This window comes from Paramacrobiotus metropolitanus, unplaced genomic scaffold (genome assembly GCF_019649055.1).
Source record: "Paramacrobiotus metropolitanus isolate TYO unplaced genomic scaffold, Prichtersi_v1.0 Parri_scaffold0000038, whole genome shotgun sequence".
Taxonomy (NCBI): domain Eukaryota; kingdom Metazoa; phylum Tardigrada; class Eutardigrada; order Parachela; family Macrobiotidae; genus Paramacrobiotus; species Paramacrobiotus metropolitanus.
In genome coordinates, this window is record NW_026570258.1 from 393,290 (window position 1) to 410,581 (window position 17,292).

The 17,292-nt window shown below is 43.2% G+C and overlaps 5 protein-coding genes across 7 annotated transcripts; 3 read left to right on the plus strand and 2 right to left on the minus strand.

Moving 5' to 3' along the window:
• Positions 1–1,428: 1,428 nt before the first annotated feature.
• On the plus strand, positions 1,429–2,627 carry LOC129589942 (somatostatin receptor type 5-like). The gene is made up of 2 exons (XM_055484884.1): positions 1,429–2,286; positions 2,577–2,627. Exons 1-2 carry the CDS (start codon positions 1,429–1,431, stop codon positions 2,625–2,627), a joined length of 909 nt encoding a protein of 302 aa, XP_055340859.1.
• A 453-nt stretch (positions 2,628–3,080) lies between these two features.
• Positions 3,081–5,579, minus strand: LOC129590052 (uncharacterized). Its single transcript, XM_055485027.1, has 6 exons — positions 5,457–5,579; positions 5,074–5,291; positions 4,699–4,745; positions 4,405–4,529; positions 4,237–4,341; positions 3,081–3,417 (listed from the first exon to the last, which is right to left on the minus strand). Exons 2-6 carry the CDS (start codon positions 5,261–5,263, stop codon positions 3,372–3,374), a joined length of 513 nt encoding a protein of 170 aa, XP_055341002.1. The 5' UTR covers positions 5,264–5,291; positions 5,457–5,579; the 3' UTR covers positions 3,081–3,371.
• A 3,557-nt stretch (positions 5,580–9,136) lies between these two features.
• On the plus strand, positions 9,137–9,853 carry LOC129589943 (histamine H3 receptor-like). Its single transcript, XM_055484885.1, has one exon. It carries the CDS (start codon positions 9,137–9,139, stop codon positions 9,851–9,853), a length of 717 nt encoding a protein of 238 aa, XP_055340860.1.
• Positions 9,854–11,086: 1,233 nt separating this feature from the next.
• Positions 11,087–13,980, plus strand: LOC129590023 (uncharacterized). The gene is made up of 2 exons (XM_055484995.1): positions 11,087–11,373; positions 13,105–13,980. The coding sequence occupies exons 1-2, from the start codon at positions 11,259–11,261 to the stop codon at positions 13,746–13,748; spliced, it is 759 nt and encodes a 252-aa protein (XP_055340970.1). The 5' UTR covers positions 11,087–11,258; the 3' UTR covers positions 13,749–13,980.
• A 1,283-nt stretch (positions 13,981–15,263) lies between these two features.
• On the minus strand, positions 15,264–16,491 carry LOC129590015 (uncharacterized). Of its 3 annotated transcripts, none has more exons than XM_055484982.1 (2): positions 16,319–16,491; positions 15,264–16,180 (listed from the first exon to the last, which is right to left on the minus strand). In XM_055484982.1, exon 2 carries the CDS (start codon positions 16,063–16,065, stop codon positions 15,619–15,621), a length of 447 nt encoding a protein of 148 aa, XP_055340957.1. In that variant the 5' UTR covers positions 16,066–16,180; positions 16,319–16,491; the 3' UTR covers positions 15,264–15,618. The 3 variants fall into 3 exon arrangements, with proteins under 3 accessions (XP_055340957.1, XP_055340956.1, XP_055340955.1); XM_055484981.1 differs by having other exon boundaries at positions 15,264–16,202; XM_055484980.1 differs by having other exon boundaries at positions 15,264–16,252.
• Between the last annotated feature and the right edge of the window lie 801 nt (positions 16,492–17,292).

A 17,292-nucleotide genomic window follows, 5' to 3' on the forward strand; every position in this document is an offset into this window, starting at 1 on the left:
AGAACAAAGAACGATTGTGATTATACTTCATAAGTGGATGATTAATCGGCCTGGCTGACTAGACTACACTGTTGTACAATACATGTACAAACCATGCGCATCTGTTCACGCTGTGTATCTGCCATTTGGCATCCTTGCTTGCATCTACTTGTGCTCGTTCAAGGGCAGCTCTAAAGCGTTTTGTGACGACACTGCCGAATTTAAGGGAAACTATACAGAAGAATATACGGATATCACACATATATATTTCTCAATAACATAATTATACGGAAGTATAACTCAGGTATTGAATGATGGGTATTTAGGCATGCGACCTTAATCCCGATCGCTTCCGCGTTTGACAGCCAGTCTGTTCAAAAGGTCTGTTGGGAAAGCATTGCATGGTTTTTAATTTGCCTATCCTAATACAAATATAAAATAAAGTTTCACGTGCGTGTGAGATCATTATGAATAACAATACCTTCCGCTGGCTATAACGTAGCAGATTGTCCTATGACAGGCAAGGTAGAAAGGAAACGTTGACGCCTGGATTTTGCGTATTGATTCTGTTACCTGGATGTGAGTGGTTCTAGCATGGAATACAGCAATCAGTAAAATTGCTACGCGAGCTATAAAATTGATAATCAAGCCTACTATACTATAGAAAAATATTATATAATTATTATATGTTCTTCAGAGCATTTGCCTGTTATATTATTCCAAGCTCATGCCGAGGTGTAGTCATGATATTATTATGCCGGAAAAGGTCCAAGTGGACAAGAGCGCGTTCCGGGTTGCAGATTAACGGCGGCGCTAATCCTTCGGGAATCTTGTAGCCGAGTTCGGCAGTAATCCGGAAATGTCGGCATATATACAAGGAACTGGGAAGAGGATGCGCGCTTAAATTGGCCCCGTTTCGGGTTTGCTTGTTTCACGCGGCTGAGCGGCTCGATAAGTGGGAGATTAGGGAGACTTGCATTACATCGGTTAGTGCGAGTACTAATAATACGTCGGTATGGCCGATATTGTGATAAGTAGCAGTTTTCCATTACCATGTTCCTGTGAACATCTGCTCGCTGCAGCCAGCTCTACCCAGTTAATGGACACATTTAGGCAATCTACACGTTTTGTGTCGTTCGTAGTTTTGACCAACTTACTTATATCCTCGTTAAACACGTTGTACAAGAGTGCAGTCAGTGCTTCGGTTTCAATATTGTCATTAAGGATTCTACCAGCGCGAGGCAAGCGATAACGTGCTGCGCTCTACCGCTCAGTTTCCCGATTATCGAATTATTGCATAAACGTTACTGTGTTTTTACAGCATTTAATTTCGGGAACCGTTAACTGCTCTTTTTTTCAGTATTTATTTATTTCGTACTTGATGGAAAAGTCTTCGTTTCCATGTCGTCATATATGCAAATTCGCGTAATTGTGGTCGGTAGTTTAGGCATGAATCGGTCCGACAACTTTTCCATCTCTAATTCTACGAATACCATTGAATTATTGTACGAATCGGCTATCCGTCGCAACGTATTCCTGATTATCGCATCAATTCTATGCGGCATAACCTGTATCCTAACCACCCTACTAATAATCGTCTTCATCCGACAAAGATCACAAGGCCCCAAGCTCCTAATTCTCCATCAACTGCTAACCGAAGCCCAGTTAACCATGCTGCACTGGCCGCTGTACAACCTCGCTTTCCTGCTTTCCCAGTACGGTTACTATTTCCCCACTGTATTCTGCCGGTACTACTTGCTCTTGTACATGACCAATCTAACCGCCGGTCTGTGGGGGCTATTCATTCTAGCGCTAAACCGTTTAATCGCCATCGGGAAACCGCACTTTTACGAACGATGGAACAGCCCACCGGTCAATATCGCCATGATCGCCGGTTGCTGGTTAATCGGATTGTGTTCCTATCTGTATTTCTTTTTGGGTGGAGAAGGCGGTCTGGCGCCGGTAGCCCCGTTCGGGTTGTGTAATTTCGTCCAGCCGGGATTGCGCTTAGTGATCGCCAATATCTTTGGATCGTATCTTCCCTTGCTGCTGACGACGGTGATTTATATACCTCTGCTGTGCAAGCGGCGCCAGCGTGTCGCGGAGGCGACAACCGCCGTTGTCGGCGAATCGCAGAGGAAGAAACAGAAGCTGACACGGATGCTGTTCGGGATGGCCGTCGTCCATGTGGTGTGCTTCAGTAGTGTGCCGGTACTGAACTCCTTCTTCCCGGGATTTTATTCGCGGGATCCCATGGCCAGGGTGTGGATGCGGCAGGTGTTCTGCTTGGGCTACTTGTCTACACCGGTAAGCGCTTCCATTTGCCACAGTGCTTGCGTAGAAATACATTAAAAGAAGTTGCGTTTTCTTGATGTAATAAAAACTAGAAATCCGAAAATTTATTAATGAATTATAAATCGATAAACAGAGGAGCACATGCAGCGCGTATACACAGAGTACATCGCCAGCGTTGTGTTCGAAAAGAGAACTGCTTGTTTGCGCAATATGTTTTTAACGAAGCATGCACGTTTTTCGCTCCACCATGCACATATAAAAGTTTTACGTGATGTAGGTTTTATTTTTTGCACTAAACAAAGATTTCCGCCGAGGAGCCATGGGACTTTTTCTCCGGCGCAATCATCCGCTAAATAGCACTGGGCAAACCATCAGCAAAGTCTATCACTAATTTAACAAGTGCCAGCTTTACTGATTCGCATTGCGAAGGTTTTGTAAGCCTCACCTTTGAGCAACCTTGGATTTTTAAATATAATTTTTAAGCACCCTGCGATACTGTAAATTGAACCAGTATGCATGCTTACAGTCTCCGTTTTTTTTGGATCGACGGTTAGGAACATGCTGTGAATCGTGCGATCAAAATGAATCTGTTTGCGTTTGTGGTTACTATACTACACTTCATAGCGTAAAAAAATACAGCAAAACGCTTCGCTTCAGCCGTTTTAATTCTTCAATGCATACCGAAAAATAAAGCAAGGACAATTTCATTAAAAGAAACCAGAATTATGCAACGTAAATCTTTACAAAAAAATCATTGATTGTGAATGAATTCGCTGTAACTCAGTGCAAAACCGACTATCTTGTACACCGAAAATCGTGACAACAAAAAAAATTAGCCGTAAGCACCACTTATACAAAAAGTAGCTAACAGTTGAACAACAGTGCAATTCCTCCTTTTCCCTTGTTTACTGTCCAACAAACCACCTATCTACCATTCGCATCGCCACTGCACACACTTCCCAGGCTAGTTAAACAGTCTCCGATGCCGCAACGTGCCGAGCGTCCTGTCGCCCACAGTACTGAGCAAACGAGCCCGTCGTGCTGGAGTGCTGCTTCCAGTGCATTTCCAGCCCGTTATAGGTGTCATCCGGGAGGAATCACGTTCCTGGGCCCATTTCCGTGGGCTCACAACCGTACCGCATCCTGAAAATACAGAAACGGGTTAGTTTCCATCCCTGATCTACGTATCCCGGAGAAACGTCATTAGAAGTATTGTGTGGAAGATTTTCTCTTCGGTCACCACGTAGCCACGCACAGTATTCGGGCATTTCGTCGTAATATAATTCGGCGCAGGACTTTTCGAATTTAACAGTTATTCAGCCGAGGGATAAACGGGAGCTGTGAGATTTCGTTTAGGATAGATGGTTTAAGACTTGTCAATTCTGCGGCTTTTTACCTCAAGAATTCATGTCGCAGGCGGTCTGTTTAGTGGGCTCTCGGAGTAAAACAACAAATACGCAGCAAAACAGAATCAAGCGCATTCTCTGTATGGCGGTACAGTGATTTACCAAACGCAAAAGATTTTCTTAAGTTTCATCGGTTTTTCTTAGTTTTCTTAGCTCTCGATTTTTCTTGGTTTTTAGTTATCTCGATAAATTTCTTAAATGATTAGGTCTACTCAGGTTTTTGTTTTGGTACATAAGTATCAAAACGAAAACCTGAGGAGCCGTATTCTGTTATAGGTCGAGAAGAACGCTTCTTCGAAGATGCGTTCTTTTCGATGCGCCCACGTAAATACCATCCAGGAACGAAATGTCTTGGTGTCTAATATTCGCGCGCCGAGTTGAATTTATGGCGAAGTACCTGCAACTTACGATCAAATGCCCTGCGAGTCGCAAAAGGTTGTGCAACTGAATTTCTTCGTGGTATAGATCACGCTGTTCACTATCCGAACACTAGCCTACCAACTGTTTTACAGCCACTGTAGACACCAAACAAACCAGCACCAATGACATGAGTTACCGCTGAAAAGTGTTCCATTCGTGAGCATACAGCATGCCCATGATGTTGGCTGGGCAGTCGGCGATGCGGCGGATAATCTCGTTCTCCGGATGCTCTGCATCCTGCCTACAAGTACAAAGTGTTCGGAATCGATCCGTTAGGATCACGTCGACAGTGGATACCACCTACTCGATTTCGAAGCCATCGAAACGGATGAGATACGTCGGCACCCACTGCTCCAGCGGAATATCCTCCAGCTGGCGATTGGGTCCGAACAGGGTCGGAGGCACCGCCACCCGATAACAACAACGAATCTGTCGGAAGACGAGCAATGTTTGCTATAAACCAATCAAACTACATGAAGGTGGAACGCTAATACATAGCAGAATATTTCCAACAGATGACGTCAGAATGCGACAAAAACGCCAACAATTCAACATTGGTACTGCTGCAGTAATTGTACAACAAACGCAAATGACTTACTATGCCACTGAAATACAATCCATCGGCCATCACTAGAACAGCTTCGCCTACAATCAAAATAAAAATTAATGGCAGTTAAAATGTCCGAACCATACTCGGTACTACTGAAAACGAAATGTGTTTTCTGGAATTTTCCACTACAAGTCGGGACGTGTCTGCTTAGCTGGACGATTCGACAGACCAAGTTGTCGTCGACTTGAACTAGTCGAGCCCAAAACAGTCTCATCTGTTTTGCGAATAAGCATTTTAATTTTTCACTACCTAGGAAAACGCAAAGGGTAACAAACAGTACTCTAGCGAAGAATCCACGAACATCAGTGGACAGCTATAACACACCTACGTACAGCGGTTCGTTGTTGACGCCTTATACAGTACCTGCGGCGAACTTCATCATACGGCGGTATTTTCCGCTGCGAAAGTCCTCATTCAGCAGCTCCTGAACAGCGTCCTGAACGAACTCCAATCGATTCTCCCATGGCTGCTGGATATGTGGAGGGATACGGTCACAGCGCCGTTTCTTGCATTCACTGAATCTCTTGATGGCCACAGGTCCCCACGGAGGCATTGTGGAATCAGCGAACGCTAATGTTTGACTAAAACACAAGATACGCTAACAAGAACCCAGCAACAGAGGTGCAAGGAATGCAACACGGCAAAAATTAAAATATCTATGACTATTTTACCGAGAGAAAATTACTAAACAAAACAAATATGAAGTAAACGAAAACTTTAGCGATTTTGGCGACAAATCTTCTGACCGACGTCGCTAGTGAGTTACTAATCGCGCTTTCCAGTTTGTGCACGCTGATGATTCATAGCTCCCGATAATCCTCTATTTGCGCATGCGCTCCATGACAGCAGTTACGTGTGCACTGTGCAGGGAGCGTCTGGACAAATAGGTTTTCGTTAAGCAAAAATTGCTTACTAGCAACTACTATAGCAACGAAGACTGTCCCATACATTAGACAATTTGGGCACTCTTCGACCGTAGCATTGGCCATAGCCGTATCCTTTGGTCTTGGACCGATTGTCGGTCCGAATCGTCTTTAGCTACGGTTTCCAAGCTACGGCACGGTCAATGCAGAGCTGGCATTGACCGTAGAAAAGACAAACTACGGTCATCCTCTTTCTCCCTCTGCCTTCGCAGCTGAGTACAACTGCCTACGGGTAGCCAAAATCAGAAATGTTCAAAAAAGTTTGCAGATTTTTCTGGAATGTTTAAGAATGTGAACAGTAATTGTTTTCTATTTTAAAAATGACTTTAAAACGAACCATCAGAAGATCATGAAATTTCCATTTGTAGCGCATCAACTCAACTCCCTGTAAAAATCGCATCGTGCCTCGCTTCCGATCTGGCACGAATTTCAAAATTCAAAATACCCGCTTTTTATGTAATTCGACAAACTTCAACATAGATTTGCAAGATTACAGTCCGTGCTACACCTTTATTCTCCACAAGGAAAGGATTTTTATTGTTAACAATAAAAATAACTTATCCTTAGCCAGCAATAAAAGACCCTGACTGGCGTAGAAGGTTCGCGTGTCTCCAGTTTGGCAGTTGGCATGGTGCAGATAGATTAATGCTGTTATGAATGCATTTGATCAAGCATGGTTAGAGAAGCAAAAGGATTCGAGACTAAGATGAATAATAAAGTTGCAACAATACTAAAATCACAGTTTTGGACCAGAGAGTTTTGAAGTTGTGATTTTCAAGTTTCAGTTGACATTTCTTCCAAAGTAGACACTGGGCAGTTTTCGCTTTTGCAGTACAGCTGTACGAGTGCACAATATTTTTCTTAAAAAAATCTCCTACCACACTTTCCATCAAAGGTTTTTTCTGAATACACCGTTGGATTCACCGTAAAATTCTGAACAAAATGGTCGAGGAAGATTTTTGAATTTCGCTTTCTCCCTAAAATCAACTGCACGGGCGGTTGCACCTAGGACACCCGAGATTTTGAGGTATTGCCCCCTGAGCGCTGTGGAATTTGAGTGACTTGAGGGAAATCCCCCCAATATCACGTGTCGTATGGGCAACCGCCCGTGCAGTTGATCTTAGGGGGAAAGCGAAATTCAAAAATCTTCCTCTTATTCTGTTTAGAATTTTACGGTGAATCCAACGGTGTATTCAGAAAAAATTTCTGATGGAAAGTGTGGGAGGAGTTCTTTGAAAATTTAACCGGGATCTCGCTACGGGCCTGCAGTGCCCTGCACAGTATTGATACGAGTATTGCTATTGCTTTCTCCAACACCGGAGTTGGGCAGCCAAGTAACCGGACTGCAGTGCGTTTGGCCATAGCCGTGAGCACTGCTATTGCTAATGCTACTGCCAATGCTGGCGGTTGCCCAAATTCGCTATTAACCATTTTCTCTCTTACAAAGTTAGCGCTGGCGCGATAACCTTTTAAGAGAAACGCGGGCTAGACTGATTTCTCATTAAAGCAGGCCACTGATGGGCAATTGCTTGGACTATGCACGGGCGTGATGACTGCCTTATCTCTATCTCCATGGAATGCGAAATCGCCTTGTTTACCAAGCGGATCGCTTGTCTGCCCTTTGTCGTCGCGGTTGCTCCTGCGCTTTGCTGTCCATAGCAACTACCGCAGCGGGAGTTAACCTTGTTACGTTGACAGCATTCGCGAAAAGAGTTGTTCATGTGCGGTGGACGGTGGTCTGTCGTTTGACTTGGTTTTGCACGCGTGTCGGAATGAGTATATTTTGTGACCGTTAACGCTTGAATATGACCTTTCAAGTGCTGGAAGTTACCCGCCTTCCCACCCTTTTTTAGCATCCATTTAATACCATTTTAAACTTCCGCATTGGTACTCTGTAAAATATTGATTAAAGGTCAGTTCTCACTCGCGCAGCTCTCTCGCAATGGTACGCACAGAACCGAACCGGAAGGTGCACGCATACATCCTGACCACAGAATGGTGACCATCACCCTGACCATGTACCAGGACATCCTCTGGCCATGAATCAGGTGCTGCAAAACCTCTCTGACCACGCATCATGGAGTAAAACTGTCATGTATTGTCATGTGTAGGAATCTTATCTTTATTGTATCGTACTGGTCAGGAAAACAACTGAAAGGAAACTGAGGAATCGTAACTAGAGAACAGGGAAAACAGAAGAGAAGTTGCTAAGAAGACAAGGACAAAGGACAGAAATAGGAAAGTATTAGAAGGACAACAAACACGTGAACTCAGTATACTACAAAAACGGAAACGGTTCTGCACATAAAACGGGACCAACAGAATATTTGGTTTCACTACCTCAGTTTTTCTTATATTGCAGCCACCGCTTACGACCCATATGGTGCGCGCCAAATTAAGCCGCCAATTAACGCCGACCGCTACGCGCACCAATTAACGCCGCTACTTGAGTGTCCCTCATTTGCGTATGCATCGGGTTTCGAGTTTTTTTGGATTTAATGAAAAGTTTGATGGACTGTACTTGTACGCTTTAGAAGTTAAAGTTTCTTCAACGAAGTTGGTTTCTAAATAACTAAAAAATACCTCAAATTAATCGTGTCATGTCTACACTTCATTATGCGTAAGAATTGGGATATAAAGGGCAAATTTATGAAAACCTGCACGCAGAGTGACCGAAATATGAGGAAATGGAAAATTAATAATGGTGATATCGATGATAGACAATACACGGTACACCCACACACGCACCTTATTCAGTTTCAGTTTCGCTTATGGTGTCGCCATGGGATTGTTGTTGAGAAGTGCGAAGTATAAGTTGGCATTGTCATTCACATCCTCACCACACACCTCCACAGCCGTAATATTAACACGGCCCGTGCACCGCACAACACTAGTCAGGATGTCTAATGTTTACCGGCATCAGAATTCACGATCATCCAGGTACCATATTGTGCATTTGTTGACTTTTGCCTACAGCTGCTTCCTTTGTCAATACTATACACATTGTATTTTATACCTGTATCACGTGCTGCTAAAACAATGGTGTGTATCGTGTACAACGCACCCTAGCTGAATATGTAGCAGCTCTAGTTACCGGTGGTTTTCAGTGTAATTGTAAATATTGCAATATTTACGATAGGGATCAGATTAAGCACTCGGTATCTTCTTTTACGTGTGGATAGCAACACGTATCTGTATTGATATTGTTGTTCTACGGTACCCTCCATGAGAATTACTGCTTTGTTACCTAGACTCTGAACAAAACGCCAAGCAAATGAATAAAAGATAGCGTTGAGCAGAATGTGTATCAGGCGATTCCCTAAAATAATCGGATGATGAGAAATACCGTGTTTACTCAGTCCAACTGTCATTTAAATTTTCAGCGCCATGTCATATTCATAAAGGCCATTTAGCCAGCGTGTTGAATTCTTTAGCTAATGCTTTAGACTGTCGTCAGCAAATGGGAAAAGCAGCGTACCGGCACTGCAAAATTGGTCCTTAAAATGTTCCAGCGTTTAAATAACACTACAGTCAGTTTTCTTCCCAATAATACCGACGCAACCGCTGTTGCAACGGTCTCCCCGGCCAACTACGCTCTGGCTTCCACCGTCGCGGTGATCTGCACCGGAACGCTGATCTATAACGCCCTGGTGATCCTGGCGTTCGTCAAGGACCCCTCCATCCGTCAACCCTTCATGTTCTACCTCCTCAACGTCTCCCTCTGCGATTTCGGTTTAGCCGGCATCAGCATGACCGGGTTTGTCTGGTTCACGCTGTCCCCCGCCGCTAGCGCCACCTACTGTCCGTACTACAATTTCCTGGATAAGATCTTCACCATCGGGACGGGGTACACGGTCCTCCTGGTCAGTCTGGACCGGGCGTTCTCCCTGTTCTTCCCGCTGCGGTATCGGTATTTCCGCTCGAATAGGTCAACGCTGGCGGTGTGCGGATTGACCTGGCTGGGGATTACGGGGCTGTGTGGGCCGTACGTGGTGATGGACGCGCTGTGGTATCGGTCCATGACGCTGCCGTGTGTTATCAACGGCCCGGCGCAGAAGGGGTATTCCCTGGTGATGGAGTTTGCTGCGTATGATGCTCCGGCGGTGTTGGTGCTGCTCTGTACGACGGTGATTGTCGTGAAGTTGTACGGACGCAGCCAGCTGCGGCGTTTAATTAAAGGTACCGGAAAAAAAATGCCCATTACGGGCTCGGTACAGTAAAACTGTAAAACGTTACAGTTTGAACTAGTGCTCGGGTTGGTTACACGCACTGTAAAAAATATCGTCATAATTTTCGGTTATTACTTTTGATTTTTTTCTTTTTTTAATGCCTTTTGACTTTCTCAGTTTCTTAATCTTTTTTTTATTTCTCAGCTTCTTGGGTTTTTTCAGTTTCTTATTGTTCAATTTTTTTGCTAGCTCTTTTAAACCTATTTACCTGTAGTTTTATTTTAACTTATTTTAGTTCCTTTCAGTTTTTGTATATTTGATTTTCATCTTTATTACGTTCCTTTTACATGCTATACATGTAATTATTTTCACAGAGTAAATACTGTACTGATGTACGAGTACTTACTAACAATGACAATTTTGCGAAAAAGGTTCTTTCTTTTAAGCTTGAGTATTTCCTTGTATGACTATTGGAAGTAAAGACGTTCAGTTCAGGTACCCGCGTTTCCGCCGGTCCGACATCACAGATCGCTTCCTTCACCATGGAACTGACCGATAAATCGCCGGCACCGGGTGCATCACCCCCATCCAAACGCGAAGAGTTCAAGTTTTTCCGGGTCCTGGCGTTACTGGCGCTGGCCATTCTGGTGTGTTTTGTCCCCGGCAACATCTTCTACCTCTGCGCCGACTTTGCGCACTACTGGAACGATGACCTTTACGCCCTAGCGACGGTCCTGCAGTATTCCAGTTGTGTGTTCAATCCGCTGATCTATCATGCCACATTACCGGCGCTGCAGAAAGCCGTGCGGAAAGTACTACGCTGCAGCCAATAAAAGCGTTGCCGGTATTTTTGTATAAACGATCGAAAACTGCGCCGTTTCATGCATTTTCTTGGGAAACGATAAAAGCAGTATTAGCACACATACGGATTAATTAAAAAGCCGCTGTGTATAATCTCCTAACGCAGTGATTAAGTGCATGTTATTGTGTGGACAGATTCTGCGGAGAAATCAGTACACTTGTATAGGATGCTCAGCGCCCACATTTGCTCCCTTAACAGATCATCTTCTGCCTCTAATACAGCATCACCAATCGGCTGGTGTATCTGTAAACCCGATCAACCAAAATATCTATTCATGGCGAGCGCGTTCTCCTTTAAAAACCGCGGCTAAAAATATACCCAGCAAATCTGTATTACTTTGCAATACAAGCTCATTGGCCGTGGTTTAACATCGTGTTTTCTCGGTGCATCGGCTCAACGCACGGCATTCCGCTCTACACACGCGTGCACTTAAAATCCAGTTCAAATTAAACACTCTACATATATCCGCTGTCACGACCCGGTTTTTGCTGATTATCCAGATGTAGCAATTTTTGATCATTGCCTTGCCGTTGGATGTACGGGAATGCGTGAAGGTTATGGAACGCGTAATTGCTGATCAGACAGTATAGAACGATGCAGCCGGATTTCTCATTAATTGGCATCCTCATCCGCTACCGGTCGGTGATCCAGTTCATTGCCGTGGTGGATATTGTGTCGGGTGTCGCGGCATTCCTGCTTGATCTACTGCGTAAGTAATCAATCTTCACCGTTACATAGCATGCAGTATACCGCTACAGTTTGTACAAACGAGGAATGTCGCATTAGCTCCGAACAAGTCAGAGTGGAAGTGATCAAGATTTATTGACCTCGGCCGTAGCCACAGATTTTTAGCCGGGATCTTGTACGTTAGTTTAGACTCAGTGCACAGTTTTTCCTGGCCAGATTCCCTACAGTAGCATAAACATTTTGTGGTGAGAACGGCCAAAACTACACGGTAAACTTGATACTTCGTGGTGGTCTAGATCTGTTGCCGTGAATCTCCGTTTACAGTCTGTTGCCGGGAATCTCCGTTAACAGACGCACACGTTAGGCGCACGAAACCGGAAACGGCTGAATGTTGCTCTTGTTCGTGTACCTTTATTCCAGGAAAAAAATAAAGAGAACGGCTATAATATTATTACACTACAGCATGTACTGTATTCGCTCGCACATCTTGAACCACAGAGTCTGTGTACGGGAAAAACGCGCATTCAATATACACACTCTAACCGGGCCAAATGCGCGATTCGCGATTTGATAAATTTCTGATGTCTTTGCAACATCTGCTCTGGAGAACTTCTTGAATATTAAAAAAAATTAGAGCTCTAAGAATTTTTAATCATGCTTATGCTCGAAAGCACATACAGCTTTGCCGTAAGCACGAGTTACAAACTGATTTGTTGTGGTTTTTGGGGTGCCCCTGGAGGGGGAGGGGTACGTTCAGCGTCAACATTCTTGATGGCGATGAACCACAGACAATTCGAGCTTTCAGCTAGAGAACCTTTTTTTCCAGAGTGAACTGCCATTTAAATGAAAAGTCTTGATTTATTGGATAAATTCACAAGAAGAACTGTTCATCTTGAAACCAAATGAGCAATATTTCGTAGTCGTGCATTTTGCCCGGTTAGAGTGTGTATACTGAATGCGTGTTTTTCCCGTACACACACTCTGTGGTTCAAGATGTGCGAGCGAATACAGTATTAGTAGCCAAATCATTCAGCACACGAGAGCACAGTGCTTCCGTAACCCGTATTTCAGCATTACACGCCAAAGCACTGCATATAAACCAAAGTACTGCATAAGTTAAACTAGGACAAAATGATGTTGTCGTGGTATATATGGATTCTGGCTTTACGCGCAAACAAGCCGACATCTGTTCCAAGCCGACGTTAACATACAAAAAGCATGCCATGTGTACGATTGAAACCTTCAACAGCAACAGCTGAATGACACCATTTTTTTGTGGGACAAGTGTACATTATTCGGTACATCCACACCGGTACATGGCGCCTGTACCGCTGTACGCAGTACGTACTTTGTTGTATTTACGAATATTTCCTTATGAGTTGTCAATTTTGCCATCCAATTAGTATTTGGACAATATTTGCTCAGTTGGTCGACCGGTATGACATCCTCCGTTGTGCGGACAGTTCTTATGCTGGTTTATGGGGCAAATCCGTAAAACCGTGCAAACTGGGAATTAGGGAAACCGTAAGAACTGTTGCATAATGGAAGGCTTATTTGCTCTGTACCTTTTCTATTTCTCGTACATTACCTAGCGCTGGTTTGAGTGGGCTCACCCGCTAAGTCTTCTTCAAGTAGAAATCCTTGGATACATGTAAATCTCATTGCGACGTAAATGTACGTATCGAAAATATAATACGTGCTGGCGTAAATAACCTGAACATCTACACCAGCAACAATTACGGGGAATTTGCAGGGTTAACAAAATTTACGGCCAACGTCCTGCCGCTGGTATACTCCGGCATCTGGATCGGTCTCTCCTGGATCTCCACGGGCTGTTTCGCCCTGCTGGCCAGCACCCAGCCCTCCCACTACGGCCAACGCCTGCGCAAATACGTCATCGGGCTCCTCATCCTGGGCACGCTGTCCCTCTCCGTCTGCTGCATCGTCATCATCGCTATCTCCTACTTCCCGCCCTCCCTGGACAACTACCTGGTCTACAACCACACCAACCTCCACGAGATCGACCTGGTGCCCTTCCTGACCACCTCCAACCTCAGCGAGGTCCGCGGAATGGTCATTATTAAGTCCCTGATGGTCATCCTGTCGGCCATTAAGTTGTTCAACGCCTGCTGCGAGTTGACTTTCGGGGTGATGCAGTTCCGCAGTGGGTACTTTGATTTCATGGAGTACTGGACCAAGGTGCCCATGCAGAAGGTGGTGCGCTCACGGACCTTCCCGCATTCGGCGCGGACCATTAAGGAGCTGGCCAAGGAGGATTTCGTGGATGCCAAGGGCCGGACGAATCTCATGCGGATGAAGTCGGTGCAACCGGTAACCGCCGCCGGGAGTAGTCAGGAAAAACAACGGGCACGCAAAGTTATGAGTGTACCGATTTAGTGTTGAAATATTCAGCGACGAGTTGTGAATATTACTCGTGTATTCTGTGTACATAGACTGAGTAGCTTGCAGTCATGAGGATTGCGGACTTTACAATATTAGACATTCATCATTAAATATTTGATTTATAAACTGACGCCAGCAGGTACATGCGGATTTAAACTTTGGGATGGCTGAAAATTAGTTGTAACTACGTTACTTTGCTGTCCTCTAACGCGCTAAATAAACTGGTGATACTGTACATTCAAGAATATTCACATGTACTCGTATAACGTTTATTTAATGGCACTTAATTTTAAACATTTAGCTTTTTTAATTTTAAATACAAGACGTCATATACTGTATTTAACTGCTGACAGCCATGTTAAATATTCTTTACGACGTAATACTTACAAGTACGGTAATTTGTTTGAGTGACTGCACAGTCGCACTCATCGTTGGATATTTACAACATATCCGAAACGCCCCGTGGTCAAGCGCACATGCAGCAATCCCCCTTCAAGCAAATTATTACGTTCTACGTTTAGTTTACTAATACTGGTACGCAGATCCACTCTTTTTCATATTTTTTTCCTCTGATTTCTTCTCAAACCCATGTCAAGTGGACAACACCCTTCGCCATGTAAGGAAAACTCAAGGAAAACATTTGTTTTCTGAAAATTATGCAGATTATGCCGTTAATCGCAGTATTTCCGACCGCTGGCTTAATCAATAATCATCATCATATTCCTTATGCTCTTTTCGCAGCATTAACATGTAACGGAATTTTTTAAAATTTATTATTTCAAATTTGAAGTTAGCGCAATTGGTAACTGTATAATTTATATAATTATTCGTTATTTTTTTCTCACTTTTCTTTCTATCGCTTTGTTATTATTTTACTGTAATAGAATTCCGTTATTTTATATTTATTTTACTTGTTGTTATTGTTATTAATCTGGGTGTCAGTTAAGCATACTTCATTGCATTAACACATAATTGTTCAAAGTAAGGAGAGCAGAAAAGAACGTCCTGTAGAATAGCATGCCACACGCGTTACAGACTACATTCGTAATTCTGTACGTGTATGTATAGGAATTGGATTATGACTAACTAATTTATTTATTCTTTTGTTATCAGCATTCATTGGTATTGTAGTAATCATATAAAAACAGCACCAGAGAATCTTAATTTTTGTAATGTTTAGCGTACTCGTACACGTTTTTATCTGCAGCTCTTTGTGTCCAACCAATATCAACACTGGTGACAGTGTATAAAGTCGCCCGGTATTAATTGTTATTACCGCAGTCGCAATAATTGTAATTTTCTGATAATGCAAAATAACAGATTCTACTGGAAAGGATTTCTTGTAAAAGGTCACGTTGGCTGATCCAATAAATTACTCATAGTTTTCATGTTATTCGTATTTCCTAAATAAGCTATAGAGTAAAAGTAACCGAATGTTATACTGAGAAAACAATAATTAATTAAGTACTTAGTAATTCCATGGCTTGCATGCGTGCAGCAGCGTATGAAAAATCTAAGGAATACTTATTATTAATAATTATCAAGTAAGTACATCATTATCTGTTTGCAGTACAGAATGTACAGCATTAATCCTGTTTATACGTCAGCATAATTGTATGGCAACATGAAGCACCGAATATCTCGTTAAAACTACGCACCATTTCTTGCAGTAATATTAAGGATCTTGCAATGAGATGACACATCACACGATTTCGTGCTAATCTATAACCGTGCACGTAAACATGATGTACTTATTAATTAATGCCATAGAACAAGAGTACCACGTATATAATTCCAGTGATTTCCAGTTTTCCACTATACACACCGAGATTTCAAAGAAAACACATCCTTTCCCGCAGATAAATTATTTCGGTACCATGGACTCCTTGCGGTGGTCCTTGGCCCACATCCCCGAGGCGAAATCAATCTCATCATCCGATTCCTCCTTCGGTTCCTGGCGATTGGGCGGCGGCCGTTTGTGCAGCTCGTCCGCGTAGATGGACATCATCTCATCGACGGCCTGGTTCATGATGGGCTGCACGCACACACTGAACATATTGCGGCCCTCCTGGTAGTCCTTCCAGCTATTCCGCTTCTCCTCCTCCTTCGTGGGTTTGCGGATGTACTCCTTCATCAGCACCCACATCTTGGCTTCCGATTCCTTGAGAATGCGTTCTTTTTCCTTGATGGGGATCTTATCCCCGATCAGCTTCTTCAGACGCATCTTGGCGTCGTAGATGATCTCTTCCTGTAGGTCGTGGTAGTACTTCTCGAAAATCTCCCCACCGCCGCTGCTGCGCTCCTCATCCATGGCGGATAAATGAAGATTTAGACAGGGTTTCTTCCTTTTTTTGTGCGTCGCAGACAGGTGACAGTGATAATCTTGGGTGTCGTTCCAGGCAATTTGGAAGGTATAGGTCACGATGCTGCAGTCAGTGATATTAGAACCTCGTTAAACACAAAGTACGGTTATTGTTGGGTATAATTTAACTGGGATTCTGAAAAGAGCAGGTGTGATTTGGGGAAATAATGGTCCGTAAGGTGTATGTAGATGCGCGGTTTACCTTGTTGACTGGGTCGATAGCTTGGCACTTCAGGTAGAACACTGCCGCAGTCGAATGTAAAAATCGATTATTATTGCCATATACTCGCTCGATCGTGTAGGAGGTTGTAAGTACTGTATCTTATCAGCAATAATTCATTAAAAACCTAAGTGCTATGGTGCGGCAATGTACATAGTTACAGTGTACAAGTACATACGTCCCGCTAAATGACAAATCTGCATGCACTCATTGTACGGGCAGTGATAATTATATTCAAGTTACATACATCAATACAATGTATACAATGTACAACATAGATATGCTATACTTAAGTACTTTGTATGTAGCTTCAATATTTCAATACAGTAAAATTAATACTACCGTACCGTATTGTTGCAATAAGTACTGTACGAGCACATCTGCTTTGTATACGAGTAGTGTTCAACATAATTAAATTCGTCCACAACAATAATAATGTAGTTGCAAACCGCAATAATAAGCGCATGTTACGTAATACATACGAAAAAACGTATTGATAGCGATATTATTAACTACCGAGTAACCGATATCCATGTACAAGTAACAGCCAGTTAGTAACTGAAGTACCATAAAATGCGCTAAGCAGAAACACTAAACAATACAGTAATGTAAATATGTACAAAATTAATTAGTAATGATACTTCTGTAGGTACGTGTATAGATAATGCAATACAGCACAAGTACTTCAGTGAATAATCAATACAAACGAGACACTTCCCGTGTACCGTATCTCGGCAGCGCGCAGTGCTAGCTCATGGAGATCTTCGAGAAAGCTGCGAAAGTATTTTTTTATGATTACTGAAAATAAATTACAGTACCGAATGAACTATAAAATTTCCCATACAAATTAACAAAAATTGTTAAAAAAAGAATTAACGATGACCGTAACTGAACTTCTCACCGTCAAATTTCATAAAACGTTTCCTTTCTTTACCTACTGTAGCATGGTTTTCCTT